This window comes from Ostrea edulis, chromosome 1 (assembly GCF_947568905.1).
Source record: "Ostrea edulis chromosome 1, xbOstEdul1.1, whole genome shotgun sequence".
In the NCBI taxonomy this organism is placed as follows: domain Eukaryota; kingdom Metazoa; phylum Mollusca; class Bivalvia; order Ostreida; family Ostreidae; genus Ostrea; species Ostrea edulis.
Window position 1 is genome coordinate 45,632,840 of NC_079164.1, and position 19,928 is coordinate 45,652,767.

The 19,928-nt window shown below is 35.6% G+C and overlaps 2 protein-coding genes across 2 annotated transcripts in view; one reads left to right on the forward strand and one right to left on the reverse strand.

The window, feature by feature from the left end:
• The window catches only part of LOC125651529 (cytochrome P450 4F6-like), a 4,629-nt gene extending 3,345 nt beyond the window's left edge, over positions 1–1,284 (forward strand). The window contains exons 7-10 of the mRNA XM_048880207.2: positions 372–501; positions 636–917; positions 1,013–1,078; positions 1,185–1,284. Coding sequence (XP_048736164.2) covers positions 372–501; positions 636–917; positions 1,013–1,078; positions 1,185–1,284 — 578 coding nt within the window. The remainder of the gene's footprint in view (positions 1–371; positions 502–635; positions 918–1,012; positions 1,079–1,184) is intronic.
• A 1,053-nt stretch (positions 1,285–2,337) lies between these two features.
• The window catches only part of LOC125654945 (uncharacterized), a 134,535-nt gene continuing 116,944 nt past the window's right edge, over positions 2,338–19,928 (reverse strand). Inside the window, exons 186-216 of the mRNA XM_056143349.1 lie at positions 19,619–19,879; positions 19,167–19,457; positions 18,837–18,988; positions 17,061–17,202; positions 16,302–16,405; positions 15,400–15,603; positions 15,047–15,221; positions 14,660–14,946; positions 14,341–14,490; positions 13,838–14,051; positions 13,551–13,714; positions 12,382–12,690; positions 12,093–12,276; positions 11,684–11,895; positions 11,330–11,516; positions 10,999–11,169; positions 10,335–10,736; positions 9,225–9,375; positions 8,963–9,102; positions 8,693–8,790; positions 7,680–7,875; positions 7,419–7,530; positions 7,083–7,290; positions 6,205–6,408; positions 5,817–6,039; positions 5,388–5,691; positions 5,257–5,274; positions 4,928–4,995; positions 4,319–4,350; positions 3,920–3,961; positions 2,338–3,075 (exon numbers count right to left, since the gene is read on the reverse strand). Coding sequence (XP_055999324.1) covers positions 2,338–3,075; positions 3,920–3,961; positions 4,319–4,350; positions 4,928–4,995; positions 5,257–5,274; positions 5,388–5,691; positions 5,817–6,039; positions 6,205–6,408; positions 7,083–7,290; positions 7,419–7,530; positions 7,680–7,875; positions 8,693–8,790; positions 8,963–9,102; positions 9,225–9,375; positions 10,335–10,736; positions 10,999–11,169; positions 11,330–11,516; positions 11,684–11,895; positions 12,093–12,276; positions 12,382–12,690; positions 13,551–13,714; positions 13,838–14,051; positions 14,341–14,490; positions 14,660–14,946; positions 15,047–15,221; positions 15,400–15,603; positions 16,302–16,405; positions 17,061–17,202; positions 18,837–18,988; positions 19,167–19,457; positions 19,619–19,879 — 6,143 coding nt within the window. The remainder of the gene's footprint in view (positions 3,076–3,919; positions 3,962–4,318; positions 4,351–4,927; positions 4,996–5,256; positions 5,275–5,387; positions 5,692–5,816; positions 6,040–6,204; positions 6,409–7,082; positions 7,291–7,418; positions 7,531–7,679; positions 7,876–8,692; positions 8,791–8,962; positions 9,103–9,224; positions 9,376–10,334; positions 10,737–10,998; positions 11,170–11,329; positions 11,517–11,683; positions 11,896–12,092; positions 12,277–12,381; positions 12,691–13,550; positions 13,715–13,837; positions 14,052–14,340; positions 14,491–14,659; positions 14,947–15,046; positions 15,222–15,399; positions 15,604–16,301; positions 16,406–17,060; positions 17,203–18,836; positions 18,989–19,166; positions 19,458–19,618; positions 19,880–19,928) is intronic.

A 19,928-nucleotide genomic window follows, 5' to 3' on the forward strand; every position in this document is an offset into this window, starting at 1 on the left:
AAACAAGAGAAACCTAATAAAACTACGTTAGATAACCGCTTTTAGTGTATAGAAATTTATAAGGAAGAATTATCGTCTTGCAAGACAAAAATTATTTAATGCCAAAATTACGTATGTGCGTGCTTTGAGGTTATAAAGTGTTTGAAATAATTAAATACTGGTGAATTACTGAAATATTTAATATAGAGCAATTTTCATTTAATTAAATTTTTGACAAAAGGACAGCTAATGCCCCTTTAACAATAAAAATGACAAGATGAATAAATTTTCAGGAGCTTGCAAATCAAAAATAATACTAGTGTCCAGTTTATTACACTAAACAGAAAGCTACTATGATGTAAACGATCGGTCATATCTTTATTTAAAAATAGGGCATGATACAACAGCCAGCGCAATATCGTGGATTCTGTATTCACTCGCTCAGCATCCAACACATCAAATAGAATGCCAAAAGGAGATAGATCAAGCAATATCAGAGAGCGAGGACGGGGAAATAGGGTGGTAGGTGTTTCTCTAATTGTGTCAAATCATATCGAAAGCAAGATAACTTTGTTTGGCAATGTGTGCGAGTAGTTGTAAAGGTAATCTGTAAAATCACGAGTCTCTGACATAAATAAAATTTGCTGTATTTATAGGGAAGATCTTGGAAAATTATCGTTCTTGACTCAATGCATCAAGGAGGGGATGCGGCTGCATTGTCCTGTCCCCTTCATCGCTCGAGTCAACCCTTCACCAATTAGTATGGAGGGATATACAATACCCGCTGGAACAAACTTGGTGGCCAACATTTGGTGCCTCCACCACAACCCAGCCGTCTGGGGCCAGGACCACATGGAGTACAAACCGGACCGGTTCTCTAAGGAGAACTTAGTCAAACTGGATTCATTTGCTTTTTTACCATTCTCAGCGGGACCTAGGTACAGATTTGTGAAAATCTGCGAGAAATATTCATAAATGTTTTAAAATATCTCATTGATGAGGAAGTCCACATTATCTATATTGTCCTTTTCAGAAATTGTATTGGGCAGCACTTTGCATTGAATGAAGAGAAAATAGTCCTTGCCAAGCTTCTCCATAGGCAAGTACATAAGAATACCAAAGAATGTGCAATAGATACATGTAATAATACACAAAACCTGTCTAGGTGTCATTACTCATCGTTTTCTGGGACAAATTCATTTCAGATTTTCATTTTCACTGGACAAGGACCACAAAGTTGAACATAATGCTGTGGCAGTGATGAGAGCATTAGAAGGCATACGATTATATGCAAAAGAGAGATGACATCATTTTCTAACCATGGTTCTTGGGTTTAACTATGATCTAACAATGGCTGCATTGCAGAATTCTACAAGTAGCTTTTGTTAACAAATGTACAAGAATTTTCTTTTGAGTTTAGTCATTGTTAAAAACTGTGCCTATAGTTGAAATCACTTTAAAATGATGCATAAATAAAAAATAAATCGACTTGACAAAGGTAGAAAATAGTTTATTTCTAGAGTATTTCTAAGTGTCAATACATTTGAAACTTTCTAAATAAAGACATAAAATGTAGATATACATGTACCGGTATATGAAAATTAACATTGGACGGATGAGTAAAATTTGTGTGTAAAAATATCACATATTGATCACAGTTTTACATTTAAAAATTTCAGTATGTTCATGAATTGATTTATTTTCACCTTAAATCTTGAACAAACTGTCTTTCAAGACAAAAAGATCTATTGTAACTTTAAAACTTTTGCTTTCCCTTTCCATACATTAATTAAAAACTGTAGGCAGGCATGTAAAACTTGTGTATCACATCTTTATCACAATTAAAATGCAGGTACTATATATCATCCATAAATTGATATGCCATATGAAGTCTGGAGGACATCTTGAAATACATAGAAATATCTGTCACTCATTTAAACAAAAAATTCTTTTCAATAATAGATAAAATGAAAAAATTGGACGGGCATAAAAACAAATCTGTTTATCACAGTAAACTTTTAGCGTACATTACATCATACTCATGGATTGATTGGATATTGTTTATAATCGAGACATATTGAAATAGAAATAAATCATGTATCTTACAGGAAAATGCGTATAACATATAACAGTGTGTAGAATTGCTGTTAACTAAATTTAAAAACATAGCAAAAAATTGTTGTAACTGAATAAAAAATACAAACAGAATTGTTGTTAACTAAATGAAAAATAAAATAAAATAAAAAAACATTGTAAATCAAATAAACATGAAAAGACATGATAAAGTAAGAAGGAAGACAAATAATCTGCTATCATTGTCCAGTAAGGGAATGTAGGTCAATGTCCAGTGGTCACCATTTACATGCTTGTCTCTGTGTTCTCCATGTCAGAGATGGTGAGCTTTGTCATCTCCAAACTGTGTGGGGTCTCGCGTTGTGAGCTGCTGTCATTTGAAGATGTCGGTTGGCTGCCTGAGTGGCGACTGCCAGATGGAGACTGATGGCTGTTCGCAGGCGATACTTTGTTGTGCATTCCAATAGTAGGTGTGCTGCATCTGGAGCGAGACTCACCATTGAGCAAGCTTGTCACGGGTGTGCTCCTTCCACTCACTGGACCGGATAATCCTGGGGTGCTGCTTCGTGACTGTAATTCCAGGAAAGATTTGACCGGCGTGTTTCGTCCATTTGGTGTATTGTTGGCGCGGAATATGTCTGGGGTGTTGCTTCTGGGCTTAGTTTCTGTTGTGGTGGGTTCAGTTCCCCTCACTTGACTATGAATTGATACCTCATCATCTTCCACAGGCTGGATTTTGCGATTGCGTTTCAGTGGAGGTGAGCAGGTTCCGGAGTCATTACTGCCGTGACCATGCAAGGTCCCTGGTGCCAAGTACATTCTACTGTCTGGTCCTTTCGATATAAGCCCTCCGTGGAAAGTGTCTGGATGAGGATGATCTCCAGGCTGGTCATAGGATGGTGGTGGAGAATCTGCTGAATGTAACAGAGGAGCAAAGCTGGATTTGGTGTGTCTGTTGAAGTAATCTCTCTCCTCTTCCGGGTCATAATGGGGTTCAATGCTGAGTGCTGGATTTTCAAAACCCTGGCAGAATAAACAATGTTATCAAAACACTGAACTTTAAAAACATAATTTTCTTAATCTGCTACATGTAAAAATATTTTAATATAATAGTAAATGTTGAATATTTAACTTTAAGAACTTTAAATAATGAACAGGGGACAGTGAAACCTACACATACTAGGACCTGTATAAAATCTATAAAAGATGTGAGAAACAAATACAATCTACTATAAAGAGAAAGGAAAGATGGGAGAAGAACACTGTGGCATTCCTGAAAATCTCAGATAACAAACACCCTATCAACATCTCTATTTACTTGCTATATATGTAAAAGAATTTGCATGTACCAATACTTAATCAGTTAATTAATGGCTGCAAATCATATCTAATTGTGCCCTACCTTTGCAATTTGAAAGAAAATTTCTAACAAGCAGAACACAAAACTACCATCCTTGCAACAATTCAGATGAAGTCAAAGTGTAAAGCTGTGGTCACAGGGTGAAGAGCTAATGAAGGTGAAGGTGGTAGGCAGTAGATTGGTGACTCTAATTACCCCCCCCCCCCTTCCCCCGTCATGCCTCTGGTGTGTAGGGCAGCAACTTTGATGATCATTTGTGAGCATCCATAATTTTACCATGTGTAAAATGAAATGCAGATAAAGTTGAAACAGATCAGGCTTATTTTGGAAGGTTCCTACAATTCTTCCATCATCAAGATGTAGTGCTCTACAGGAAGCAGATAATCTACTGGTAAACAACCGATACAAATCATGTTTCAAGCTGGTCACGCATATTGCACAGCACTTTCCTCTATCAGCTATAAACACTATACACTATTTGTTCTCTACACTCTGACAAGCTATTACCCAATGTACTGTTTTCTTCGGTTTTGTTGAAATATTCTTCCTCTGTAAGTTTGTCACAGGCAGTATAAAGTATCAGTATGTATATATATGAAAAGTCTCTTTCATAGAAGTAAAATAAAATAAAACTCTATAATATTTTGGAAATATTTTGACCATTTTACTGGTCTTCTTTAGCCATATTTGTTTCATACAATAAACACGGTTGAGAAAGACTGAGGTGACATTGTCGAAATATTTGAAAAGAGTGATTCGATTTTTTTTTTTTTTTTTTACTCTGATGAAAGAAACTTTGTATTTGTAATACGTACAACATGACATAATGACTGACATTCAGACATTCCACACACACACCACACATACTAATTCTGCAAAATTTATACAACAAAAAGTTATGCTTACCTCACTAGTTGTTTCAGAAAAGCCTTTTTCATCTGAAATTAAATGTACCAGTACATGAGACAGAGTACAGTCCATATACACTTACAAATTCTAAAGAATGAAAAAATGAAGATAACGAACAGTGATCAATCTCATAAATCCTGTAAAGAATATAAAATTGAGAGTAGGGCAAGCATCCCCTGTAGACTCGTCACAACCGACATGAGCACTCTACATTGTTAAGGTAAACGGAGTAATCCATAGTCAAAATCAGCATGTGAAAAATGACCTGTAGCAAGTGGTAAGAAACATGTCAGAAAGCATTCGACCTAATGAAAGGTTGTATTTGCAGATAAGATCATTATAGTGACCATAAAATTTGTAAAATGCTGACTTAAGGAGGTTATGTTATTAGTTAAGTTTGTGCACAATATCATTCAAAACATTACAGCTCAGATTTCATTTAAACTTCCTCAAAGTATGGTGAGTGACAAGTGCTGACCAAATTTTGGAACAATTTGTGGATGAGACCAGCTGCAGACAAACAAGAGTTAGAAAGCCTTGACAAAGGTTTGCAGTCTCTGTACTTGTAATTTTGTCGACTGAAACATGGATGTCCAGGAGACTTACCTTCAAATAAGTCGTCATCATCATCCATGTTGAATTCTGATCCTAGTGAAGATTGAGATCCAAATTGGCTGTGAAAAAAAGTCAAAATTTAAATTCAAAGTTCTGTTGAAAAGAGCCAAAAATTCCACATATGCCAATATTGCAACATAGTGTAGCAGCCAGTATATAGGGAACTTATACTGCCTTGCTAGAGAGCTATCTTTTCCAGTGATGTGGTAGAGTTCTTATCTTGATCACTGAAGTTAAGCAACAGTAAGTGTGATCAGTACTTGGATGACCACTACACGTTACAATAGATATACAAGTAAATGGTAATAAATTGTACTCACTCCTTCAATAAGTAGTCCCTGAAAAGAAAAACAAATTCATAGATAACAAAATTTTCTTTGGTTATAAATACAGATTAAGCACAGATTTGAGGAATATCTATATTAATATTGTATTAAGAATTTGATCTTACTTCTTTCTGTTTCTAAATCTGTAGATGCCCACAATGACCAACACAATAATGAGAATTACGATGAGCAAGATGATTGCAATCATCCATGGGAGGATCTCACAGTTTGGATTGTCCTCTGGGCAGGCACACACATAATGGTTCAGTTTGTTGTAACAGACATAGGGGAACATACAAGGGTCACTCAGGCACTCATTAATGTCATCCTCACAGTACATTCCTTGGTATCCTCCAGTACAATTACATCGGTAGTAGGCATCAAAGCTGTGTGTCCTGTGGGTGTCCAGACAAGGGAAGACACCAGTGGCTGCAGAAAAAAGTACAGGTTTTTATTGATAAAGGAACACAGAGAACTAATATACCTCAAGTTTTAGCTGTTTCATTTATCTTACATCTGATATTGTATAGACATACCAGCACACAGGTACTTACGTTCACACATTCCTCCATTCCGACAGGGTGATTCCATGACAGCAAATTTGATAGTGAGTGGTAGAGAGGTTCCATTAGAGCTGTCCTCAAAGTAAAAGTTGACTGTGTAGTTGCCAAACTGGTTCATTGGTGATGTAAAGTTGAGAGTGAAAGTCTTCCAAGACAAAAGATTGGCTGCATGGGGCAAATTCTGGGTGAAATTCTCACATGGCATCATATTCGACTTAAAAAGAAAAAACATTAGAATTTATGGATAATACATTTGATATATTTGTATTCTATATAATGTATCATTTCAGTGTTTTATCAATAATAAAATCGGTCCAAGAAAGAATTTTAAAATTCAGATTTTACAGATTCCAATTAGGAAATTATTGCTACTACTTACAGTAACCTGGCCGGCACTTTCACAGTTAGAGTACAGTGTTGGAACAGCTGTGCTCTCGTAGGCTATTGTGATATTAGTGGAGGATGGGTCATTCATCTTAAAGGTCATTGTGTCGTCAGCTTCAAGGTCATAAGCCCCAAAAAGTGATGCCCATGGCTCTTCCCATACACGTTCATTGAAATCGTTACGAGCTTCTCGCAAGACCTATAAGCAGATACAACAAAATTAACCCAACACTAGAAAACTGACTCAGTTAGAAAGGACTCGGAGAACTTAAATTCATATATTACTTGTACTACGACACAGAATTCATTAATGCTTGTAAAGACATAGAGGAGTGATTATGTTCTTTTCCCAAATCTGCATTTCCATGTTCAACAGCAGAATCAACTACCTTTGTATAAAACATGAAAGACTTTTGTTAAAAATTGGTGAAAGATAACAAGTCACAACGAAAGTGACGACAGACAGACAGTTAAACAGACAGTCCATAATCTTTAGGTGTCCTCCTTTAATAAACAACTACCTTTCTGTATCATATAAGATATAACGAAGTGTACTACACTTGAATTGAAGTAGTAGTTTGAAATTGTAGGTGTTGTGACCTTGACTTTTTGACCTCATGATTCCAAAAATCAATAGCTGTCTTCCTTTAATGGTAAAATACTTTTGTATAAAACTATTATGTTGAAAACTATTGAAGATATGATGGCACAACAATACTGATCAAAAACGGACAGACAGTAGTATAGGGATTCTGTATTTTCAATGCAGGTCCTAATAAAAATATGTCCTTGTACAAAGTTTTTAGCACTGAGAAAACTTATACCATTGGTGACCAAACTGATATTAATAATACACTGAAATATAGTACAAACCACCACTGGCTCTGTAGCATCTGCATGGAGTAGAGATTTGCCGTTGTAGCTGGCAAACAACACTGGAGGGTCGTTGATGGACAGAATTGTGATGATAATTGCATCCGTGGAATTGGAAGGAGGAATATCAGGATCAGTCTGATTTTCATGCATTGAGATATTGACGTAATCCACTCCTGCACAATCTGGACATGGTGTGTAGGTCAGGCTGAAAATACACAGAAAAATTGATACGGGCCATTTACATATCCTAAAGAGGGTATGAAATGAGATTATGAAATCTCAATATACAAATCCATTGAAAACACTACTAATTTTGTTAAATAGTTTACTTACAATCCAGTTGATGACAGTGTGGCTGTTCCATATAATAAAGAAGAATTTGACAAGGCAAATGTTATAATGTCGCCCTCATCATCAGTCGCCACCAGCTGGTAGTTCACGGTGCCTACAAAGGTCAACAATTACATTCTGTCACTGGTAGTTTTAGGATGTTACGTGTGCATGGTCTACATGCATGTTACGTGTGCATGGTCTACATCCATGAGCAAATGAGATGTGAAAACATGTTCTATGTGTTAATGCTACTTAACTAACCAGAGTCTTCCACTATTTGGACATCTCTGGAAACATTGAGCCTTGGAGGAGAGTTGAAGATAGAGGCAGCAGTTGTGGACAGTACGAACATTGTTTCCCGGCTGAAGTAGGATGGGGAAGACGATGTTGCTCTCTTTCTCCTGGCAGAGGATCCCGATGTCTGAGCAGTTTCATCCACCAAGTATGTATCACAAACCTAAATCAAATAAATATTCATAATTATAATAATCATAGACAATTCCGATATTATTCATAATTATAATAATCATAGACGATTTCGATAGTTATTCATTATTATAATAATCATAGACGATTCCGATAGTTATTCATAATTATAATAATCATAGATGATTCCGATAGTTATTCATAATTATAATAATCATAGACAATTTCGATAGTTATTCATTATTATAATAATCATAGACGATTCCGATAGTTATTCATAATTACAATAATCATAGACAATTCCGATAGTTATTCATAATTACAATAATCAAGTACGATTCTGATAGCTATTCATAATTATAATAATCATAGACGATTCCGATAGTTATTCATAATTACAATAATCATGAACGACTATGATGGCTTCATAGAGTCTGTGAAGCATATTCAAAAGATTTTCTTAGTACATGTAAATAGAAATACTGAACTTGAAAATTTTCTGTGTAAATCTAATATTGAATTTGATTCATTGTATATTGTTTAACATCCCTCTCAAGATTTTTTCACTCATATGGAGATGTCACCATTGCCGGTGAAGGGTTGCAAAATTTAGACTATGCTCGGCACTTACGGCTTTTGAACGGGGTTTTTTTTTTTAGATTTAGTTGCCTCTTACGACAAGCAAGGGGTACTGAGGACATACTCTAACCCGGATCCTCACTTGAAATATCATATATCATCATATATATAATAACCCTCTCATAATACATTATTCATGTATAAACTCCCATTGTACACTGTGGACTTTGTACTGTGGTTTTTTGTGTAAATAGGGGAGTTATACTAACCTTGACAGTCATTGTTTGTGTGACTGAGTCGTAAACTTCTTGTTCCTGTGGGGTCAGATGTGTACAGGTCTTACTCGTGATCTCCCAGTATTGCATCACTGCAAAAACAAACATTCACCAAACATGAAATCTGTAAAACAAATTATGACTTCATTCCAATCCACATTTTGTATGCATAGAATAAAATTCTTTTGACCAATAAAATTGATCTGACATCTCCATGGTTGAGCACTATTAGAACTATCTGACCGACAGAAAGACGAAATTTACCTGGATTCCAGTGAAGGAGCATGGTTCTGTTGCCAGTGGAGGGCTGTCCAGTGCTGTCACTATAGGAGATAGTAATTGGTCCAGGCATTGGGACATTACCCAGGGACACAACAGAGAATGCGAAGCTATGTCCATAAAATCTGAAAAAGGGATTTCAGAATCTTGCTGGATATATCTATTTCTATATAAGTTTTTCTCTAAACATATTGTCAAGGAATGCATTTCTTAAATAAACAAATGTGTGAAATGAAAATGAACATACCGTTTAACTAAGAGTCTTTGAACCATATCCCTTGATGTGCTAGGATCCTGGATATAAGACACAAAATCGATGGAGGCATCAGATCCGTATGTGGCAGTGAGGTCAGAGGCTTTTAAAGCAGTCACAATGATGGACTGTCCATCAGCCAAACCTATCAGGGATAAAAACATGGTTAACTTATGAACTTAATTTGCCACATAATTCCCTTACTAATGTAGATCTATATTCAAGGTGAAATTTCATACCACTACTCAATATTGAAAACCAGGCCATGCCCAACAGATTTCTAATAAATTTTGTATGTACTGTATTTTGTCAAGGATATACATGTACATTGGCCAAATTAAAAAAAAAAATTGTGTACAGCTACAGTGGTTTCTAAGAATAGAACAGTCATCACTATAGAATGCAGTGTTTTAGAGCCATCAATTTTTAAAATTAAATGATGGAAATTATATATATATATATATATATATATATATATATATACACATGTATATATATATATATATATATATATATATATATATATATATTTTTTTACATCGTATTACAGTACATTAAAGAAAATGCATTTGAGTGTCTCTATATAAATTTTACCTACTAAAATATCCTGTTGATATCAAAGAGATCAAGATGAACATATATGAGTAGTAGCAGAGGCATATATGTCTCTGAAATTAGTAGTCCAAATTTTTACTGTATAGTCATTGATATCCAAAATATTGTGCCTTAAAAACCTGAAAGTCTTATATACTTTACCTAACACTCAACCAAACAATTTAAAAAAATAAAATAAAAAGTACATGTAATAGCTTCAAATTTGATACCTGGCTTGGATTTCCCGAAAAAAAATCTCAAACTTGAGTCTGAGTTTTCTTTCATTTGAGCAGTCAAATATTAAGTAAAATCTCAGACTGAGTCTAAGTTTCGACTTAATTTTTAAAAAAAAAAAAAAGTCCAGGTTAGATGTAAAAGTACAGAGTTTATTTGCTTAGTTATATCCTTATATCCTTTGCCTGGTTAAATCCTTGTGACTGCATGATAAACTTACAAGATTCAGTGACTGTGTGCTTTAAGTGAAAGTGGGGTACAGAAAAAAACTCTCACCACTTGGAGTTTTGATATCCAGTTCTTGTGTTGCTCTCTTTCTTGATGTGATAGCTAATTTTTCTTCAATGGCTGTACCATTATTGGACACACCCACTTTGGAATCACTGCTCTTGATGACAATCACAGCCAGACTTCTGTTTGCACACAACATTGAGCTCCCACAAAGTCTCATTGTTATAAACATTTGCTTTCCAATAGGCATCCTGAAGACATCTTGTTTACTGGAGTTTGTTCCATTGGCGTAATCCTGCACTGGTCGAAGCTCTGAGAGTTTTCGGATCTCCTTACCATTTATCCACAATGCACCATTCTTGATTTCTGCGGATCCTGATATATTATAACCCACCCAGGTGCATGGAATGATGTCATCTGTCAGTTTCTCAGACCCCACACACAAGTCTACAGAGCAAAATTATCACATGTATATTATAAAGCCCAAAGATGATACAGTCCTACTGTATAATTTGATTTCAATTCAATCAGTATTATTTTCAAAATTTTCTGCTTTCATTTTCTTTTAAAGTCATGGTTTGATTTACTATATTCAGTAAGCTTAGGCTTATACATTCATGATACTTTCAAACATGATGGAAATGAAAGTGTAGCATAATAAAGCTGTATTCAGTACATATGATCATCCCCTGGTATTACAGATACCTACCATATCTATTAACAGACGGGTCCTCTGACTTTGTGAAGGTGAAGCCTACGGTAGTAGGATCTTCCTGTGTCAGTGAATCCTCAGGGAAGACCTTTTCTGTAAACTTAGCTGTTCCCGGGATAGAAACAATGACGGACTCAATATCAGGTGGTATCAACGTCACTGTTACTCCTGTTTAAAACCACAAAGCATTACATTAGTTACATTTCAATAAAAACCAGAACACAATGTAAATGGATCTACACAATTGCAAATGTGAAAAGATGATTGTATAATAGTGTGTAATAATCTTTAATTTCAACTACCTTTATTGTCTGCATACTATACCTACCCTTAGTGTCTGTATAATTAGAAACTAAGCCTGCACCATTTTCACAAGTGATAGTAGCATAGTAAGACTGGTTGTGTTTCAGGATTCCCTCCAGCTGGTCATTGACTCCCACAATATCCTGTCCATTTGATGTCAGATTCATGATATCGGTTGCCCCTGGAGAGGTTCCCAGTGCCCATTTGTACTCCTGTGAAGTAGTACGTTTCATCAAGATTATTGTTCAGTTTTCTCACAAGCTAGATCTCAAACAATTCTAACATTACATCAGAAAGAAAAGTCATATCAATATTTCATGTACCAATACAAAAATTCCATAAGAAACGAGAGGCTTTATACACTTGTTATAGTACATACCACGATACCACTTTCTTCGTCATCACATTTCCAGATACATTTAATGGTGTTGTTGGAGTTCTGGAACGCTGCAGGAGTACTGTTCCCTTGTCCTACATCATAGTAAAATTCCCCACTCATGATATCCTGGTCAAACACAGGGAGGGTGTTGTCCACATAGAAGCCATCTGAGGACGAAGTCGCATAGTCACCCGAGGCTGTCACGCCTCTCACTGTGTAAAGATAAAATCAATACAGAAATGGAAAAAAAAATCCACCATTTAACCTTTCTAATAACATTGCACATTAACTAGAATTGATACTGCTCCACCGTAACCTTTCTAATAACATTGCACATTAACTAGAATTGATACTGGATTAAGAATTAACTGAGTTATTCGTGATCTGAGTAGGATCTGTGGAGTTTAACCTGTGAGGTAGTAGGTAACGATCTCCTCTGTCCCGTGGCCACTCTCATTGTATGCAATTTGTTTAGGGGACAGGTTGATATTATCAATTGTAAAAGTTTTCTGTACAGTCTCAGTGGAAGTACAATTGGCATCACAGTTGAAACGAGAGCACTTGGTGAAACATGGAACGCACGGCTCAACAACCTACAGAAGACAAACAGAAATGTTAAATGCATCAGTTTAGGTATAAAACACTAGACTTATATCATTCATGATGCTTTAAAAAAAGAAATGAAACATCTTATGTACCTTTCTGAATGGAACAACATCTGAAGCCATGAAACTGCTGCCAATAGCTGCCTCATAGAAAATGACTGGGTTAGTGAAAGCCCTAAACTGAGGTCCAGACCTACAGAGTGTGCCTATTGGTGGGGGCATTTCCAGGCCTGCCAAAGTGGCGTATGTAGCCCAAGCCTCAAATTTACTCTTCGGTGTAGGGAGTTGGTTCAGTCTTTTAAAGACATGGAAGAACATGAATGCGTCCGTTGACATTTGGGGAACATCGCAGAGTTCATTGATGTACTCATCATCAATATAAACCATCATACACCACTTGATCTGAAAATGGAAATGTGAAAATAAGACTTTTGTTAATATGCATACAAATGAATTACTGTACCCTGTCAAATCACGAACTACAAGTACTATAATATTCACAAGTACCATTCTCTTGCAAGAACATATCTTTCATTTATGTATAAAACACATTTAAGCGTGGTAAAAAGCCCGTTTTGATTTTCTTTCGTACTGATATCCATTGCCATGCTACCTTGCAACAGTGACAAATGTTGCCCTATCTTGCATACTTTTTTGTACATGCATATATTCTACGTTTATTGGTACGTTTTATATTATGTGTCTTTACAATTATGACTCAGGGACTCTTCCCTATTATATCCTTATTGTATTTTTAACTCCGGTGCATAATTTTAATTTTTTTTTATGCTTTTTTAGTCAGACACTTTTCCTGAACTAGAGTTTTTTTGATATATCATTGTCCAGAGTCTCTGTGATTGAATATATATGTTTGTTTATTGTCATGTATTTGAATAAATGACCATTAATTCTTATATTTCTTATGGATCCTTGGGACTGACAAACATAAAGCATATATGTTGGTTCAGTTGCAAAATTCATCAGAATCCCTTCTCCCATTGGTGATTCACGATTCAAATTTAAAGAAGACATGAATAATAGAGAGTGCAGCCAAGTTCTAAAGATTAGGACAGAGAAAATTCAAGCTAGTAGCCTGCATATCCAAAGAATTTTCAATGTCCAAAAAACCCCAAAAAACTGCCATACTCCTAACATCTCTTCTTTTTATCTCACAAAATTGCATGTATGTAAAGCTGCACTCACCTTAACGGTAACACCACCAACATATTAGTTGGCTATGAACAAAACAAAATAATACTAACCGAGGTAGAATCTTCACTCTTAATGGCAAAGTCAATCTTGTAATCATGGAGGCCCTCACTAGGGTTGATGTTTATATCTGTTGCCAGAATGCCCATTCTCCTGGCATCGTACTTGTATCGACACCAAGAAACGATGAAGGCACTCAGGTTCGCAGATGGATTGGCTATCAAAAATTTAAAACACAGATATTCATATAATACATTTCACTAGTAGAGTCCCCCCAAAAATGTAAAGAAAATGAAAGGAATCACAGATATCATTGTATTATATTTAATCTAATTCTCACCTGAGTAGATCTGAACACCACAAGAATCCCTGGCAATCTGTGGAGTGAGGTCAGGTTTGTCTATGACACTGGATCCCTGATCATCCACCACATCATACGGAGGGAATGTCTGAGTATCTGGAGATTGAGTAGTAGTGGTGGTAGTTGTGAAGGTCTCATTTAGGAAGTAGCCATTATTCACAAGATAACTAGAGCAGTTGCAGCCACCACAAATCTGTAATAGAAGCAGTGTTATAAAAGCAGCCACCACAAATCTGTAATAGAAGCGGCGTTATAAAAGCAGTCACCACAAATCTGTAATAGAAGTGGTGTTATAAAAGCAGCCACCACAAATCTGTAATAGAAGTGGTGTTATAAAAGTCACATTAAAAACACTTTCATCTACAAGCTCTGGTGAATATTTTATTACCACACCCTTTGAAATAAATCATTAGCAGATTAGCAATATAAAATGAAATTGCTTTAGTTTTGACAACCTCAACAATCTGAAGAGCGAAACTAACCTGAGGAATTGGATTGTCAAAGCAACACTCGCAGTTTACGAAATCTTTGGCGACTTCATATTTATAAGTGGCAATACCAGTCTCTGGACCGTCCCAAAACAACACCTCTGTCACAGCTTCACCCAACTGGTCTGCTGCCTGGATTCTTAGCTGTAGAGAGAATGGTAACCTACACCTAACGTTCAAACTTGATACCTTCCTCACATTACAAGTGACACCGTAATAAGACATTCCAAAATCTATAACTTCCTCACATTACAAGTGACACCTAAATAAGAAATTCCAAACTCATTCTGTAGCAAACTCTTTTGTTCGATACCTTATAAGTGCCCCCATTAAACAGTTCAGCTCTCCTGTAAATGACACCAGCTCCCATAATGTCCCTATTGGCAACATCTTTTATCTTGACCAATTTAATGTCCACTTTATCCTCATATGCAGCTGGGAAAACATAAATATCTTGTTGTTTTATTCTCCAGTATTCCCCTGATGGATCCAACATGCCCAGTTTGTTCAAATACTTCCATCCCGCCCCTTTAATGGCAATTATCTGATTGGGACATGGATGGATGTTTGGATCAGGGTTTGGCAAATGAAGAAATGTTCCTATGAAAAACAATGCAAGAGTTTAAACATCTGCATCATTAAAATACCTTATCTGCAGTTAAAGACTATGATGCAAAATTTAAATTAACAGAATGCACACCCTCAATTTTTGTTGTATCATTAAACCACAGGAGATCTGATTCAAAGTCAACGCCATCCTTAACCTGACCAGCCAATGGCAAAGTCTCATCAAACAGCACTGGAGGAGTTTGCACAATAACAAACAAACCAGCACAGTTTGTCACTCTCAGCTTCACAAAGTATGGTATTTGTTTCTGGAAATTTATGAAATAAATATTAACATCCATCCTACTGCAAATCCAAATAGACAATGTGGCACAATCATGAATCACCTCTTATTTCCTTTAGATCTATAAGTATTTCTGCTTCAATAACAGCTAAAACACAATGCTAAAACAGGTGCATTAAAATTTGAAATTCTGGAACTTTTACCTCTAGTGATTGGTCAATAAATTCATAGAAAGTGCTGTTGCTGTTCAGAGTTATCCAATCATTGACCAGAGATGTACCACTGTTTTCATCACAGGAGACATATTTCCACAACGATACTTCGTATGTAGAGATTCCTGACTCTCCATCAGAGAAGTTTGCCCAGTCCACATTGACACTGGTGTTGTCAGTGGTGTAGGACACGACCTTCATGAAATAAAAAGGTATAACAAGACTGACTTTTAGCCCTTGAATATGGGTTATTTCACAGATGGACAAATAAGAGATCACCTAAAGATTCTGCTATGACATAGGTACTTGTAGTGGTGTGTGTGACATCACAAATCTGATAAATTTTCCATGTTTTTACAAACACTTGCTGTAAGCAAACTTTTTTTTAAATGATGGAAATGAAAACTAAATATACACTTTCACATGTAAAATGAATACAATTTAATGTGTGGAATGCAATTCCTTCACAGGATTTCTCAATTAAGTCCAAATGTAAGTATTATGCTCATACATGTAACCACAGTGCAAAAGGAACCAGGGACAAAATGCAATGAATCAGACTGGGATTTGAGATTGGAACCTGGATCCTCTTAATACATGTATGTATATGTGTGCATGTGGACATGCATGTGTGTGGAGAGAGAGAGAAAGAGTATAAGTGTATATATCTAACAGGTATCTGGCCATTGGTGATTGAATCTAACTGATTGCCACGAAAGCAATGGACATCACATAGTCAAGTAAAAATAAAGATACAAGAACAAGATTCTATAAATAACTTTATAATGATGAATAAAAGCAAATTGTTCTTGCTACAATAACTTAAATCATCAATACAGATAAGCTTGATAATATTATACTTTTACAATCAACAAATGTTAGGTGGTGCTTACCATGTCATACCATGGACCAGTTTTGATGACCCCCTCAACAGGCACCGATATGTCTACCAAAAACTCAGTGTAGGTCATTTCACAGGCACCAGATTTATCCGTACCTGTTATTCATATCAAAAACATAGTACAGAACACAGGAGAAACAGAATCTGTACATCCAACTATTACCTGTCATTCATATCAAAAACATAGTATAGAACACAGGAAAAACAGAATCTGTACATCCAACTATTACCTGTCATTCATATCAAAAACATAGTATAGAACACAGGAAAAACAGAATCTGTACATCCAACTATTACCTGTCATTCATATCAAAAACATAGTATAGAACACAGGAAAAACAGAATCTGTACATCCAACTATTACCTGTCATTCATATCAAAAACATAGTATAGAACACAGGAAAAACAGAATCTGTACATCCAACTATTACCTGTCATTCATATCAAAAACATAGTATAGAACACAGGAAAAACAGAATCTGTACATCCAACTATTACCTGTCATTCATATCAAAAACATAGTATAGAACACAGGAGAAACAGAATCTGTACATCCAACTATTACCTGTCATTCATATCAAAAACATAGTATAGAACACAGGAAAAACAGAATCTGTACATCCAACTATTACCTGTCATTCATATCAAAAACATAGTATAGAACACAGGAGAAACAGAATCTGTACATCCAACTAGTGAACACAGGAAAAGGAATTTTCTAAAACTATAAATTTCATTTTAATAAACTTACCCATCACCCAGGCATAGTACGTTTTGCCCTGCTCTAGACTCAGATTGGTCAGCTTGGTGTAGGTATTTTGTCCTTGGTTGACAACGTCCATGGCATTGAACAAAAATTTTCTTTCGTCATCTGGAGTTTTACCTCCTTCAATCTGCAAATAATTATAGACAATTTAAATTTATGGTACATAAGCTACTAACAATGGACAAATATTGTACAAGACTAGTAATGTAAATTAGCTATATTTATTTTGATGCCATTGGTGTAATAATAAGAGTACTAATCTATATGCAACACCAAATTATTCTGTAAACAAACTTGTATTAGGAATAAGCACTGAATTTGGATTGCATCAATATCAGTATGTTTTTAGAAGTATTATGTCATATAAAAACAATCCATCATTAATTCATGTCTACAGCTCACTATTGCATAAACACTCAAGTTAATAACAAGAGGCCCACAGGCCTTATCGGTCACTTGAGTACTAGTTAAAAGTATCATTAGTCTCATGGGCTAAAAATCTACAAAAAATTTCCTGGTCGGAATATCTAAGCTAAATTCTAATATTCAGCAACAGTATAAAAGAAGATGTGCTCTTAAAACTTCAATGCGCTCAAAAGTGTATATACTGATGGAAGGCTTTACATAATATGATATATGTATCAAAATTAAATGATACATGTATCACTAATTTGGACCCACCCTAAAGTCAAAACCCTAGGGGTTGCTGTTGCTATATCAGTAAACTCAAAAAAGTCCTTCAAATGATAAAGACAATGATCACTATAATAATTTTGGCTCCACCCTGAAACCAAACCCTTACCCCCTAGGATCATGAAATTTCGGTAAAGGACTATACCTATTCCTTTAAAATATCCATTTAGTTTCAATTCAGTATCAATAGCATAAAAATAAATATCATTTACATGTTTTGCACATATACACTGTATATACCTAGTTTGACTCCGCCTTGGATTCAGAACCTCTACCCTGGGGATCATGAAATTTACAATTTTGGTAGGTTTTTCTACTCTATATTATTATACATTTAGTTTTTCTTAAAGATATGCAGCTGTAGAAAAAAATACATTTTAAAAATTGGTCAATTTTTGCCCTGCCCCTAAAGCTCCAGGAGTCCTGAAATTTACAATTTATCCTCCTTGTCCCAAAGATGCTTCATACCAAATTTGAAAGGAATTGGAATAGTAGTTATCAAAAAGTTAAAAATGTTCTATTGTTCACACATTAGTTAACTGACCATTTTGGCCCCACCCTAATACCAAATCCTCTACCCCTGGGATCATCAAATTTACAATTTTGGCAAAGGACTACCTGTTCTTTCTAAACATCTATTTAGTATCAATAGCACTAAAGAAGATGTTATTTAAGTGTTTTACACATATTAACACTCCATACCAAGTTTGGTCCTGCCCTGGGGTCAGAGCCTCTATCCTGGGGATCATGAAATTTACAATTTTGGTAGAGGCCTTGCTGCTTTATATCATGATGCATTTAGATTTTCTTCCACATGTTCGGTTCTAGAGAATAAGATTTTTGAAAATTGGTCTATTTTTGCTCCCACCCTTAAGGGCCCAGGAGTCCTGAAATTTACAATTTATGTCCCCCTTGTCCAAAAGATGCTTCATAGCGAATATGAAAAGAATTGGAATGGTGGTTATCAAAATTTTAAAAAGTTCAATTGTTAATGCACGATGGACACATACCAATTGCAATAGGTCACCCGATTTTAATAGCAGTTTTTTATCTCTTGGCAAAACTTACATAGTTTTTACAGTTGGTCCCATTGGCATCTGTGTTGTTGGAGATGGCAACATAGTACATCAATATGTCAAGTCTAGAACTGAAGCCCTCCCACTGCACATCCAGGACAGTGTTGTTACTTACACAGCTACCAGGGCTTGTGATAATTCCAGCTAAAGAGAATTCCAATGAGTACATGTACAAAAAAGCAAATTTATTCTTGTCATGTCACTATTACCATTACTAGGTATATTCTGACATATTAATTGCAACATTATCAGAGGTAAAAACTTTAAAAAGTATTTGAAAATTAAAGTGAACTTCTTACAAGCTGTCTAATTCTTCACTCACCGGTAACACCCCCCTGGAATCCGACATAAAATCCATTGGATGTAACCAGAGTCCTTGAGAAGGATTTACTGAATGCATACACTGAAAAATAGTACAAGGCAATTCCTGGGGTCAGTTCAAGGTCAGTAAAGGTCACAGTAGTGTTCTCTCCTACATAAGTGTATGGAACAACATTGTCCCTGGTCTTATTAAAACGTCGGTCAGTTCCCAAGGCCACCATATAGTATGCCACTTGTTGATTCTTGTCTTGTGCAGCTATCAAAGATGCGTCTTCCTGCACACCAGAGTTTCCTGCAACATTTAAACATTGTAATGATTTAATCACATACGTACAATGAAGTCCAAAAATTACATCAATAATCTATCATATCTTGTTTCAATAATAAGAATATAGAAAATGTAAAACATGAATCACATTTTTGTATTTTGGATAATAAACAAACACACTTTACCGGTTTGCTTGATGGCATTTGCTGGTAAACCAAATCCATTCCAATTGGCATGCACTTTTGTTATGGAGGGCAGGAATTTCAGGTCAAACCCTTCAAGGTCCCCATCAAAAACTTTACCAGGCAACAGAGGGGTTTCCTGAATGGTTACTCCATTGGAGCGGAGTGTGTAGATGTACCCAATGGCATTGGTCACTCTGACATAATTAACATAGGTCTCTCCATTTTTCATGCCGAGTCCATCAATCAGGCCAGACGTCCTCACTATTCACAGAAAATTATTGCAATAAATTTGCTGTATTTTACCAAAAAC